Genomic DNA, 12816 nt, shown 5'->3' with positions numbered 1-12816 from the left:
TTACATGTGAGTTCATTATGTTAGGGAAAATTTATAATATGTTGTCCTTTACCATTTGGGGCTGAAGTTACCTCATTTTGATTTTTGAAATCATAAACATGGGAATCACTTAAGGAGGGAATGATTTGATGTTTTTCCCTTAATTATTTTTGTGAAACTTTTTCTTTTGTTTTTCCCCCTTTTAATTCTCCTATTAGAATACCTAAAGGGGCGGGACCTGGATGCTACCTTTCAGGATCCTTAACTCTGTCAAAGACTGAACTTGGCAAGAAAGCTGTGAGTATTAGTCATCTTACACTGAACGAACCTATTCCAAATTTTTATTTCTTTAAAGATGGAAATTAATTCCACATTTCAAAATGCGTAAAAGAAGATATGGAGGGATAGTCTTTGAGTCCTTAAGTTACTAGAGAAGGTGAATTACTATTTGGTTGTCTTTTAAAATGTGTCATATAGCCGGGCATGGTGGCGCACAGCTGTAATCCCAGCACTCAGGAGGCTGAGGCAGGAGAATCGTTGTGAGTTCGAGACCAGCCTGGGCTACAAAGTGAGCTCAAGGCCGGCCTGAACTGCATAGCGAGACCCTGTCTCAAAAAGTCCAAAAAAAAAAAAAAAAAAAGGTGTCATATTTTTAAACATGTAATGTTCTTTTTCACCAGCCTACATCTTGAGGCCCTGAACTTATCCTTGCTCAGTGGCTCATATATTTGAGTTCCTTATGAAACACACAGGTCCACGTTAAACTTGGCTTAAGGAAATGAGATGTTTAAAACGCAGCATGCTGTAGAATTTTAACCCACATAGTATTACGGATATGGAAATAAATCAGATTGTCTTGGGTTGCTTCTAAATACCAACCAGAGCAATTATTACTCATGAACAATATTTTTCACACTTGTGCAGACCTCTTATTAAAATCTAGATAAATGCAATAGCTCCTTTCACATTATCTTCTATTTTTCAGGTTCAAAATTACGCTTTTTGTTAGAAACAGGTTCAGGTTGTAATAATTTAGAGATGAGTATGACAAATTTATGGACATCTGCTCCAGTTTTTTGCATATGTTTTTGTGAAATTTGTTATGAGAGTGGTATTTATGTGGGTCTGTGGTCATGGTGTTTTTTTAGTTCCATACTACAAAAGGTTGTCATGCTTAGAGCTCTTACGGAGCTCAGTTAAGTCTGCTACCTAATGCTGGAACTATAAAAGCTGTCAAAGTGCATAGATTTTACTTCTTGAAAAATGTACTTATTTCTTGTCACTGTTGAACTAATGTCATTTGTTCATTATCATTGAAGCATAGTTTGGGAATTTTGTGCTTAGAAAAAGTTGTTTACTGTGACATTTCTTGGCTTTCATTTCAGTTTATTTTACTTGTGCATACAGGCTTTAGTATAATATGAAGTAAGTAAGTGGTTAATATTGGAATTCATACTTGCATTATTTCAGGAAATCTAGTTATCTTTATTTGTAGATGTCTTTTTACAGGAAGTATAGCTGGTTTAGGTGTAAGGCTATAGCTGTAAATTTTTCGCCCAAATGACAAATGACTCTTCCATGTGAAAAGTTTAACAGAAAAGAGTTGTTAATAAAAGCATGCTTTTAGCAATTCAGAAATAGTACTTCCTGGCTGGATTGTTTCAGAGGCAATTTTGAAATTCTGTTATAAATGAGTGGGTTTAATTATCATTAGTTAACTATAGTTAGAAAGTAGACTTTCCTAGAAGAGAACACTAACCTAGAGCTATTGAGTTAATTATAATCTTCATTATGTTATTTATTTACTCTTTCACTGGTGATTCTCCATTCCTTTTATTTTTGATAGTTGAGTAGGTAACTGTCAATTTTACTTCTCTTTGACTTTGAATAACCCTGATGTGTTTTATAAAAATGTATAGGCTTGTGTGATTGTCGTGACATTCTTTGAAATCAGATTCTGCAGACTGTCAGCTAAATTTAGTATTTTAAAAAATGTTTTCATAACTAATGAAATTTTATCACTAAGTGTTTTAGATAAAAAGCTGAAAACATTTTAGTACAGCATATTTGAGTTCACTTTCATTTAAGCAGTTAAAGTGGCAGTGTTGCTTTCTTTGAAAGCATGCCATTTTGATTGCAGACCTGACCCTTCTGAGTACTGTGACACATACCGGCGGAATGTAAACTGGAAGAAACTTAGACCAAGGTGGTGTCTCCATCCTGTGTAGATTATGCATGTTTTCTTACAGAATGTCGTTCTAACTCCCAGGGGCAGTCTGCAGCAAAACGACAAGGAAAATTTAAAAAGGTACTGATTGTCAGTTCTTAAACACAGTATTTTAAAGCCTTATTTACAGTATTAGTTAAACTTTTTTCCTGTCCCTTACAAGTCTTTTCTTTAAATTCTCTCCCTTAGTTCCCTTTCTTTATGTTCTGCAATATCATACTCTTAGCTCTACCTACAAGCAGCGTCGACACAGTGCTTTTCCAAAGGTTCCCCTCCCCAACCATAAACTGTGGGGCAATGCATATTTTCCTATGTATGTAGGAAAATTGTAAAGCTGTTGGTCTCTTGTTACAGGTACTAAGTAATAAAATTTGGAATTTTCTGTATCTAAAGTGTCATAAAAAGGTGAATGTAGTATTTTAGCCATAGAGGCCAAGGCACTTAGTTTTTAAAAATTTTAAAGCATTTTTGTTATTAATTGATCAGTAAAATATTCCAACTGTTGAAGTGAAGTTTGTTCCCTACTCTTGAATCTGTCTAGTTCTCAAGAGTTCTCATGAGAACTTCTGTGCTTTGAAGGTTCTTTTTGACTGTTTTTTAAGCCCATAATCAAGATTTCCTAAGATTTAAGGGATCTTGAATCTATCTAGTTCTATCTAGTTCTACAAAATCTATCAGAAACAAAAAGAGCTGTGGGTTAGGCAGTCTTTATTGCCTGCTGGCACCAAATTTATCTTATATATATAAAGATAAAGAAACTGCCTTTTAAAGGCAGATTCTACTTGAAGTATCTCTAGAGAGAGGGACACAGGTTAAATGAAGACCCACTTACTGTTCGATAACAATTCAGCTGGCATTATTTAGCATTTCAGTGGTTTCTTTCTGTCAAGTAGGAAGTACCACATGGAAGAACCAGGAGGGCTTTAAGATATAAACAAAAGATAACTTTCTGGTTTTTAATTTTTAGTGATATAGGGTTGGGAGTCACTATTTTACTATAGGTAAAATTCCTTTATTAAAAGATATTCTGAAAGTTTTGTTATTTATTGTGTAATGATGAACACTTAGTTCAAACAGAATCATCTTTCTAGGTATAAGCCAGAAGACTGGTATTTCTCAGTTGGCTCTGTAGGAGCTGTGTAAATTCATTTAAAGACATACAACCAACGTTTTTTCAAACTGTGATTTCATTGTCTGTATTGATGTATACATTCTTGGGTTGTGTTGAAAATAGCTTGAGAGTTCTAAAACAATGCGATGAAAGTCATTGCTTTGGAGGATGGGAAGAGATATTCAAGGAACCCATTGAAAACAGAAGATACATATCACCAGGATCATAGTCAGTTACTTTGTTTGTGTTGTATATTTTGGCTAACCTCTGAAGTTATGGTGCATTTTATCTGGATTAAGTTTGTACGGTTTGAAAAATTCTGAATGAGTAGCGTTATTACTCAGTGAAGTTTCATGTGAAGAACTTGGCAGCGAGAGTCACCTCTGTCTGTTCCTTACTCTCTTCAGAGCAAGTACACGGTGAAGCTCTTACTTAAAAAATGAGCACTGTAGGCAAATGACGAGAAAACTCATGCATATATGCAGTGGGAAAGAATTGAATTGTAATAGATCATAGCTAGCATTAAATATGATATTAATCTTTAGAATAGTTTGCATCATGCTTTTAATTTTATGAATTTGGTTATTAATTTAACAACCTAAGAAATTACATTTTTTGAACAGAATTTAAATGATAATGTGTTATGCTTAACAAAGAATAGTCATTGGGTTGGTTGCTGAGCTTGGCTTTCTGAATAATACTTTTCAGTTTGAACACTATGAAACACTTTGTAGATAGCTGGAATAATTTACTGTTAGATATCTACTAAAGAGAGCTCTTGGGGCTGGGACTTAGCTCAGTGGCAAAGCGCCTGCCTGGCAAGCGCAGGGTCATGAGTTCAATTCCTGGTACCGGAAGAAAAACGAAAAACAAAAAGAAAATAAAGAGATCTCTTGAGAACTTCCCTGCTTTGAAGGTTCTTTTTGACTTTTTTAAGCCCATAATCAAAATTTCCTAAGATTTAAGGTACAAAATCATTTCTGTTACAGACCCTGCACTAAGTCTGAGAAGTAAATTGAAAGAATACTCATTTATAAAATGAACTGATGATTATGATGATATAAATGAAAAACAGCTCCATTTTTCTTTTGATTAGAAAGTAAAACTACCATGAGGGAGTTCTGGTCCTGAGGATCAAACTGAAGGATATTTACTAAGCAGCAGTCTCTGAGCTACACCCTTAGCCCCCAAATGTATAATTTTGAGTAATAAAAATATCTTAGCTGAGCATAGTGGTGCACACTTGTAATCTCAGCACTGAGGAGGCTGAGACAGGAGAATTCCTGAGAGCTCGAGGCCAGCTGGTGCTACCTAGTGAGTTCAAGGCCAACCAGAACTACATAGCAAGACCCTCTCAAAAAAAAGGACTAATAATCATAAAAACTTCTTGTCCTGAAATGCTTTATAGGATTATACTAACATTTATAATTATATTAATTGAAAAAGTTTGATCTTTATTTCCTCAGATAAGTATAAAATTTTCTTCTTTTTTGAATTTTTAGTGATAATTCAAGCTTGCTGTGATAGGGCTTGTAATTTCATAGGTCTTTGCTAGTTGTCTGTTATAAATTAATGGATCGCACATTTTAAGTTTGTTTCTATTTTCTGTCTTCTCTGCTAACCAATAGTAACAAATGCCTCTCCCGAGTTTCAGAGAAGGTGCCTCACAGCGCATAGGCTTCTGCCCTGGAAGCAGTGCCCCTTGCCCAGCCTGGACCACCAGGGGAGGGCACAGGCTGTTACAATGCACGGGGCCTCCCGGGCAGTGACACACACTCCAGCGCAGGCTGGTGAGGAAGGGGGCCCCAGAGAGGCAGGCGCTGTGTGAGCAGAGTGTGCGCCCTGAGGTAGGTCCTGCTGAGGTAGGTCCTGCCGTGCTGCACGGATGGCCCTCCGGCAGCCCCTGTGTGCTCCAGGAGCTTGGTGGTAGCACCTTGGCCCAGATTTTGCAAACCCTTCCCCAGGGCTCTGCCCAAGGCAGTGCCCACTGACTGCACTTAGGGAGAGGGACCCTCAAGGAGAGGGTGGGGATGGGCAGCAGGACTGGTAGGAGTGAGCGCGTGAGGTAGAGCTGTCTCTGTCCCCGCCATGTGCTGGCCGCAGGCTCTGGGTGCGGGCTCTGGCTTCCTGACCGCAGGGCAGGAGTGAGTCGCGCAGCTTCAGATGGATTTGTACAGTGTCCCGTGCCAGAGACTTTCTGCAGTTTAAATGAGTCTTGAGGACGTTGTAGTTACTGTTTTAGTTGGAATGAATACTATTGGAACTACAACAGTGCGTCCTCATATTTGCTATTATCTCATACCCTCAAACTGAGTTAGAGAACGTTGTTAAAATAGACATTCATATAGTATGTGCACCTTAAAGTCCCATTGGGGGAATCAGGGCTTGTAATACTTGTTCTTTTTTTTGAGGCAGAGTCTCGCTATGTAGCCCAGGCTGACCTCCAACACCCAGTGATCACCTCAGCCTCCCGAGTGCTGGGATTACAGGCGTGCACCACCACGCCCAGCTAGTATTTTTGACTCTGTGTGAAGTTTTTTCTGAAATACTGTGATGAGGGTAGTAAAATCTTTTTGGTAATAATTTGTTTCAATTCTAGAAACTTTGTTAATTAAAATCACTATAACATTTTAACAGTTTTCATGTAAACGTGAAGATACAATTTGAGAAATTGACTTAGTAAATAATAGTTTGTGTAAGGACTACTAATTATGGTGCCACAAAGAAGTCTAGCAAGTATAATGTGTAATTTTGTTTCCCAAACAGTGCATCACTTTTTGTAAGAAAAAAGACCCATATGCTATAAAACAGATGCAACTACACTTCACTTCTCTGTGCTTGTCAAAGGAAAACACCTCAGAAGAGCCTCGGGCGGTCCTCTCCCCTCCTCTGTAGCTCTCTTCGCTGCCGCCTCCTGGCAGCCGAGGGACGCTGCGCTTGGCCCCTCGCTGCCAGGCTTCCTGGCCGCCGAGGCGTCACACACCGCCCCAGCCCCGTCAGTCTCCTCTTTCACTTGATGGGGGTTTTTCCTTGGGGCATCCATGCCTCCAGATCTTTGCTTTGTCTTTCCCAGCCGCAAACCTTTGCACACAAAAATGCCTACAATTTCCACGTCCCTTCCTTTGCCGGTCTTGCCCATTCCCGTAATTTCAACGCCATCAGCAAATACTGTCAGTTTACCTTCAAAGAGTATCTCAGATTTCTTCATTTCCCTCCAGTTCCTGTGCAGTGCAGGGAGTCCTGGGTTCACTTACTACCTTGTTCTCCTGCCTGTACTGTTTTGTGTACCTCTGCTTTTGTTTTATAAGACTTACTCTCCAGATGTTAATGAGAGTTACTAAAAACCAAATATAATATGTTAATCCATATAGGATTGAGTCTTAAACAAAAAGCAAAAGTTATTAATCATGTTTCTAGTCAATACCCTGCACAAAGCTCTTGTGGTAGGCTTCTCTGTGTCCTTAAAATCTGTATCTTTGAAAGTGCATTCCACCCACCCTGTGCACCATGCTTGCTGCCCACTCGCAGCGTCCAGAGCTGCGCTGGTCACACCCCAAGCTCCGTGCTGCACTCGCCCTCTTCTGCCACACGAATTCCCGTGCTAGACGGGCTTCCTCCTCTCTTCGGTTAGGTGCTTAGGTCTACTTAGATCCACTCACGTAGGTCATCACGTTCATGTAGCGTTCTGTAACCACTGCCTGGTAGTTCCCCCACCTTACCTGACAGTCGCTTCTGTCCTTGTGATCTGCTTTCTCTCCTTCGTCTCCTGTGGTGCCTCTGTCGGAAGCGAGCCACTGGCTTGCGTGTGTGCTGTCGCCTTCCCACTGGGATGTGGTGTTGGGGCGGGAGAGGGAACTAGTCTGTTCTCCCCTGTCGGACATCACCTGGCCCGCAGCGGGGGCCCCGCGAGGCCTGTGGGCAGAGTGAGGGGGTAAAGACCTCCTTCACACTGCTCAGAAACAAGCTTTGCTCTTTTTGTTTTAACTTACTTCTTCCCCTGCTCAGATTTAAAATGTGAAGGTAAATGTACTTTTGTGATTAGCCTGTCAGTGAAAGCTAGGAGTGCTAAGTATACTGGAATGAACAGAAGTTTGTTCTTACTGCCTTTACTTTAAAGTTGCTATGAGACACTTCAGTACTTTAAAGATTGGTAGAAAATTAGGATGATTGTAGATTCGTATTTTTAAAAATATTTTATGACCCTTAAAATATGGACTGTAACGTCATACAACTCAGGCACAATCCATGTTGTATTCAGCTGTTGAAGATGATTTTAAAGAATGTAAAATTCAGCACATTAACGTAAGATCTCCACGTTCACAGGACGTGATCCCTGTTCATTACTACCTAATACCTCCACCAGCAAAGACTAGGAACGGCAGCAAGGACAAGGAGAAGGACTCGGAGAAGGAGAAAGATCTGAAAGAGGAGTTTACAGAAGCATTACGGGATCTGAAAATTCAGTGGATGACCAAGTAGGTTTTTGAGTTGGTTTTCATCCCCTAAATACTTTATTTTCCCAACTATAATAATACAGTGTATGTATCCATAAATTTTATTCAAGACTGTTAACAGTTGATGGTAGAATTACAAGTATTTATTTTGTATGTACTTACTTATTTTTTATAATTACCTTTTGTGATAAAATATATTTTTTTAATCACATCCTAACTTGCTTGCTTCTTATTTTAATCACTTATTCTGATTTCCTCTTGAAGAGAATTCTGTTGGAGGCATAAAGGAAAAGTAACTTTGCCACCTGCAAAGATCACCATTGTCCCTGTTACTTTTCTCTGTAGTTGTACACAGAGCCGTGTAAGTGATCGTATGTCCTGGTGTCCAGTTATCTTTTGAGTGTGAACATTTCTCCATGCCCTTTAGTGGTCTTTTGTTTTTTTGAGGCAAATAGACAACTGTAGTACAAGCTGGCCTCGAGCTCACAGCAGCCCTCCTGCCTCAGCCTCCCAAGTTATGGGATTACAGGAGTGCACACACCACCATGCCTGGCTCCTTTCAGTAGTCTTTTAAAGTACTATTTTAAATGATTATATGGTTTATGGCCCTATGGATTGCAACAATAGTCTATTGAAACATTTTCTTTAGCGTATATATTTACAGTGTATAATGCTGTGATAAACCTTCTTGTACATAAATTTCTTAAAGCATCGGAAAGTATAGTGTAATTATTGAATCAAGGATTTTTAAGTCATCTTTATCTATTTTCTCAAATTGCACCCTAGTGCAAATGTAATCCCCATTCCCTCCAGCTGTGTATATGCACCACTACAAGATGCAAAGTGGGGCTGTTACTAGTGTTTAAATTGCATTTCTTCAGCTGTCAAAGATGAGTTTTTAACCACTTAATAGTTTACCCAGAGCGTCACTTGGGCAGAGTGTGTTTACGCTGTCATTTCAAGCAGTTGATTCATGTATTGAATAAGTTCGATAAAATTGTCATTTTTAAATTTCCTGTTATATTATGAAAATTAACAAAAATAAGTAATTTTTGGTCATACTGCATTTAAATAATTGGACTGGTAAGTGCTTCAAATGTTATACATTGTTTGTATAATTTCTATCAATTGAATATGTTCTTTGCCCATTCTTCTGTGGGAGTATTAGATGTTTTTCCTTGTCAGTTTATAATTAAAAGGTTAAAAATACTAATGCTTCTCTGTACTTGTCACATGTCCTCCAGCTTATCTTTTTACTTTTGGCTTACTTTTTGTGTGGAAGTTTATTCTGTGTAGTTGAATCAGTTGTCTTTTCCACTTTATTATGCAGTATTTCTTTCTCACCAGTTTTCTGTGACAGTCCTCATCAGCTGACTAAATGCGTCTTTGTAGCTGCGAGTTTTTAGGGGGGACAGCAGTCTTCATACTGTTTTTGGAGGTTTTTTGTACCAGGAATCAAACTCAGGGCCTTGCACTTGCCAGGCAGGTGCTTGTGCTGCTGAGCGACATCCCTGACGAAGTCTTCATATTGTAAGAGGAATCCGCACTATGGTGGTAATTCAAACACACCTTCTCATTTAAACTTGGTTGTGTCTCCACCAGAAGTCAGAGTCGTGTGCCAGTCTTCTGGCAGCCTGAAGGACATTACAAATGCATGAGAGTATGACGTAAATTCCATAGAGTAAAATCGCAGGGATTGACTTGCATCGTGACAGCCTGGGGAAGCCCCATGATTCTGTTCCGCAATAAAACTTCTGAAAAATCAACCTCGCAAAGCCTCTGGAAAGGTTTTAAAGGCACACAGCACATGATGAAATATCTTCTCAGAAATATCTTCAGACATTTGGCAAGAAACTGAATGTATCATAGTAGAACCAACACCACTGCACTGCGGGTCACGTGAGAAAGAAACGACTTCAGATTCCTGTCTCCCTACACACACCTGGTAATGAGCGGGAAGACTTTCTTCTAGGCGGACCCAGGGTGTCATTCCTCATCCTGCCCCGCCACCTGTGACGTAGCCAGGCTCCAGCCGAGTATGGTGAGGAAGTGGGGGCTCCCTTCTGCCCATCCTGCACTCGGGAAGTGCTGTTGGGAGCGGTGGGGCCCCAGTGCCAGGGAGGCTGTGGCTCCACACCTGTCAAGGCCGGCTGAAGACAGGCTCCCCTCCTTCAGCAAGAGTGCTCAGGTCTGAAAGGAGGGGTCGCACCCTGCTCCAGGGGCCAGGCTTAGAGATTCTTCGAGGAGCTCACAAAGAAGTCTTAATCTGCTAGCCCCTGATTTCTTCCTGAAGGGACTGGCTTCGTTCGCTTACCAGAGACGGAGAACTTCGTGCCTGAGGGCTCTCAGAAGCACTGGAGTCAGGTGGGGGTGGGGAGTGTTGAAGAAAATAATGAACAGAGCCTCAGAGAAATGAGGCTCCCCTCCCACCAAGATCTGTGTACTATACCACTAGACAAGGCAGGGAGAAGCAAACGCAGTCCGAAGAAATAATGACTGAAAACGCTGTACTTACTGGAAAACATTAATCTGCACATCAGGGAGCTCGGTGCACTTCAAGTGAAAGTGTATGGAAAGCCCACAGGCGTGTCGTTCCGCCCCACGCTGCGGTCAGCAGTGGGCCGCAGGTGCAGCAGTGCTCTTGATGTTGTACCGCCCCTGAGACGTTCCTGTTGCCTGTCGCAGTCATATTGTGGCAACCATAATGGCACAGCATAGAACTGTTCAAGCGTTTCCGGCGACGCTCGTGTAAACCTCCTGCGCTGCTGGTCATACACATGTAATTATGCTCAGTACATATTACTTAATAAGTGACTGTGTTACTGGTTTATGAATTTGCTATGCTATGCTTTCTATCACTGCAGTGTACTGGTATTTACTAAAACCATTTCTTACTGGTATGCATATTGACGTGGGCAGCAGCCTCATGTACGCCATCTTTTCTCATCCCTTGATGGTTCTAGAGCTACACTGAGTGTTGGCCTATCTGAGTTCGTGTAAATACACTCCACAGTGTCCACACGGTAGCAGGATGCCCCAGAAATGACTTCCGTAAAGTGCACAAGTGGCGCTGCCACTGCCACGGCTCAGCGGCGCCTTCCCGCTGTGCGCCTGTGCGCGGTGGTGCGGGCTGCTGCTGAGCGGTCGGCAGAGGCAGCAGACCCGGCGGCAGCGGGGAGGAGGTGCTGCGCCGGCGGGGCCGCACGTCGGGGAGCACCGCCTGGAGGAGAACCTGCCGTGGGCGCGCAGCCTGCGCCTCACCCACGGGCTCGTGGAGCACTTCTCCGAGGAATCTGTGCGGCGCTCCCGGCGGGGAGGCCCTCGGGCCGGGCTGTACCCCAGCCCCGTCCAGGTGAGGCAGGGTGACCCGGCAAGGGAAGCCCAGGCCCACAGTGTCACCTACAGGACCAAATCCGGCAGCACCCTGCCGCACAAGTCGGCCGCGAACGGGGAGGCCACGCGCCTAGGAGCCTAGGAGCCTGTGCGGGCCTCCTTCCGGTGCACCCACGTCCGGGCTGAGGGGCGCGCGCCACCGGCTCCCCGAGTGACAGCGACCTGCTGCAGCCCTGGGGGCATCGAGAACTGCTGGGCTGCCGCGGGAGCCGCCGGGCCCGGGCCGCACTTCGGCCGGCGGGCAGCTGCCTGCGCTGAGCTGCTGCGAGGACCCTGTGGCAGCCTTGCCGCGCGCGAGAGGGCAGACGGCTGAGCCCCTCCTCCCCTGGGGCTGTGTACAGAGTGCGAAGGTTCATTTAAAGTAAAGTTCTATATATCCATAAAAAAAAATTAATTGACAAGTGACTGTGTGATGGTATAACTGTTGAAGGTCAAAGACAGAAAAATCTTAAAAGCAATAGAAGAGCTGTTACCACTTACAAGGGAACCCCAGTGAGGTTAACAGCTGAATTCTGAGCAGAAGCAGTGATGGTCAGTGATAATAATCATTCAAAGTGGTCGTAAAACCCAGCTTTCGATTCATCCAGCAAAACTATCTTAAAAATGAAAGCACAATAGACATTACAGGTATATAAAAGCCAGGAGGATTTGTTGCAAGCAGACCCACCTTCTGAGAAATACTAAAAGTTCGTCCTGAAAGCAGGTGACCTGATAGGAATTTGGGTCCTCCTTGGTATGGGTGGGGAGAAAACACTAGTAAAAGTAATTGTAGAATTATAAAACACTGCATAAATGCATATTTGTTCTCCCTTTTTCTCTTGATTTAGAAAGCACTTATATTAGCATTATGCATTTATTACTAGGCGTGTAACAATGAAATGTTACATTTTGTCATATCTTTTTTAATAAGAACTCAAAGGGATGGGTGTGTTGGGCTGAGAAATGACCACAGATAGTAAAGTACTTGTAACAAATTTTAGTTTCTCAGCTTAGCAGATGTAGCATATGGGACGATAAAGCTACACCAGTGAGAAGGAAATCGAGGTGTAAAAGGTTAGTGTTGGGGCTGGGGATTTAGCTCAGTGGCAAAACGCCTCCCTGGCAAGTGCAAGGTCGTGAGTTCGGTTCCCAGTACCGGAGAAAAACCAAAAAAAAAAAGCTTAGTGTTTGTACATCTCACTGGGGTTAGGAAAAATCTGATGCTGATTCTTCTAAGTCAAAATGTATATAGTAAAAAATTACTTAAAAGGTAACAACTCAAAAAAATTATTAAAGAACTCTAAGTGTTTATTAGAAAATATTTAGTACAAAAGAAAGCCATGAAGGGGCAAAAAAGACACAACATAATGAAATGGCAAAAATAAGTGCAGATGTATCAATATTAAAAGGAAATTGAAAGCAATTCCTTTTGTAACAACATCACAAAGAATAAAATACATAGGAATAAATTTAAAATACAAAATACAGAATTTATAATACTCTATAACCACAAATATTGTTGATAGACATTAAAATTTGAGTAATGGAAAAATGATACCACACTCATGAATTAGAAGATTTAATATTGTTGAAGTATCTCCCATTTTGGTATGAAGATTAAGCACAGTCCCCCTCAGCAGTCCTCACTGACCTTTGTGAAAATTAGCAAACAA

At 41.7% G+C, this 12816-nt stretch overlaps 1 protein-coding gene across 1 annotated transcript in view; it reads left to right on the top strand.

Moving 5' to 3' along the window:
* Tpp2 (tripeptidyl peptidase II) overlaps positions 1-12816 on the top strand; it is a gene marked incomplete at its 5' end in the record, with an annotated part of 62496 nt that overhangs the window by 39042 nt on the left and 10638 nt on the right. The window contains 3 exon segments of the mRNA XM_013515923.1: positions 198-276; positions 2249-2287; positions 7641-7792. Of these exon segments, the coding sequence (XP_013371377.1) occupies positions 198-276; positions 2249-2287; positions 7641-7792 (270 nt within the window).

Source organism: Chinchilla lanigera, unplaced genomic scaffold, assembly GCF_000276665.1.
Source record: "Chinchilla lanigera isolate Chin_1 unplaced genomic scaffold, ChiLan1.0 scaffold00003, whole genome shotgun sequence".
Classification (NCBI taxonomy): Eukaryota; Metazoa; Chordata; class Mammalia; order Rodentia; family Chinchillidae; genus Chinchilla; species Chinchilla lanigera.
This window is presented reverse-complemented; position numbering and strand designations above follow the sequence as displayed.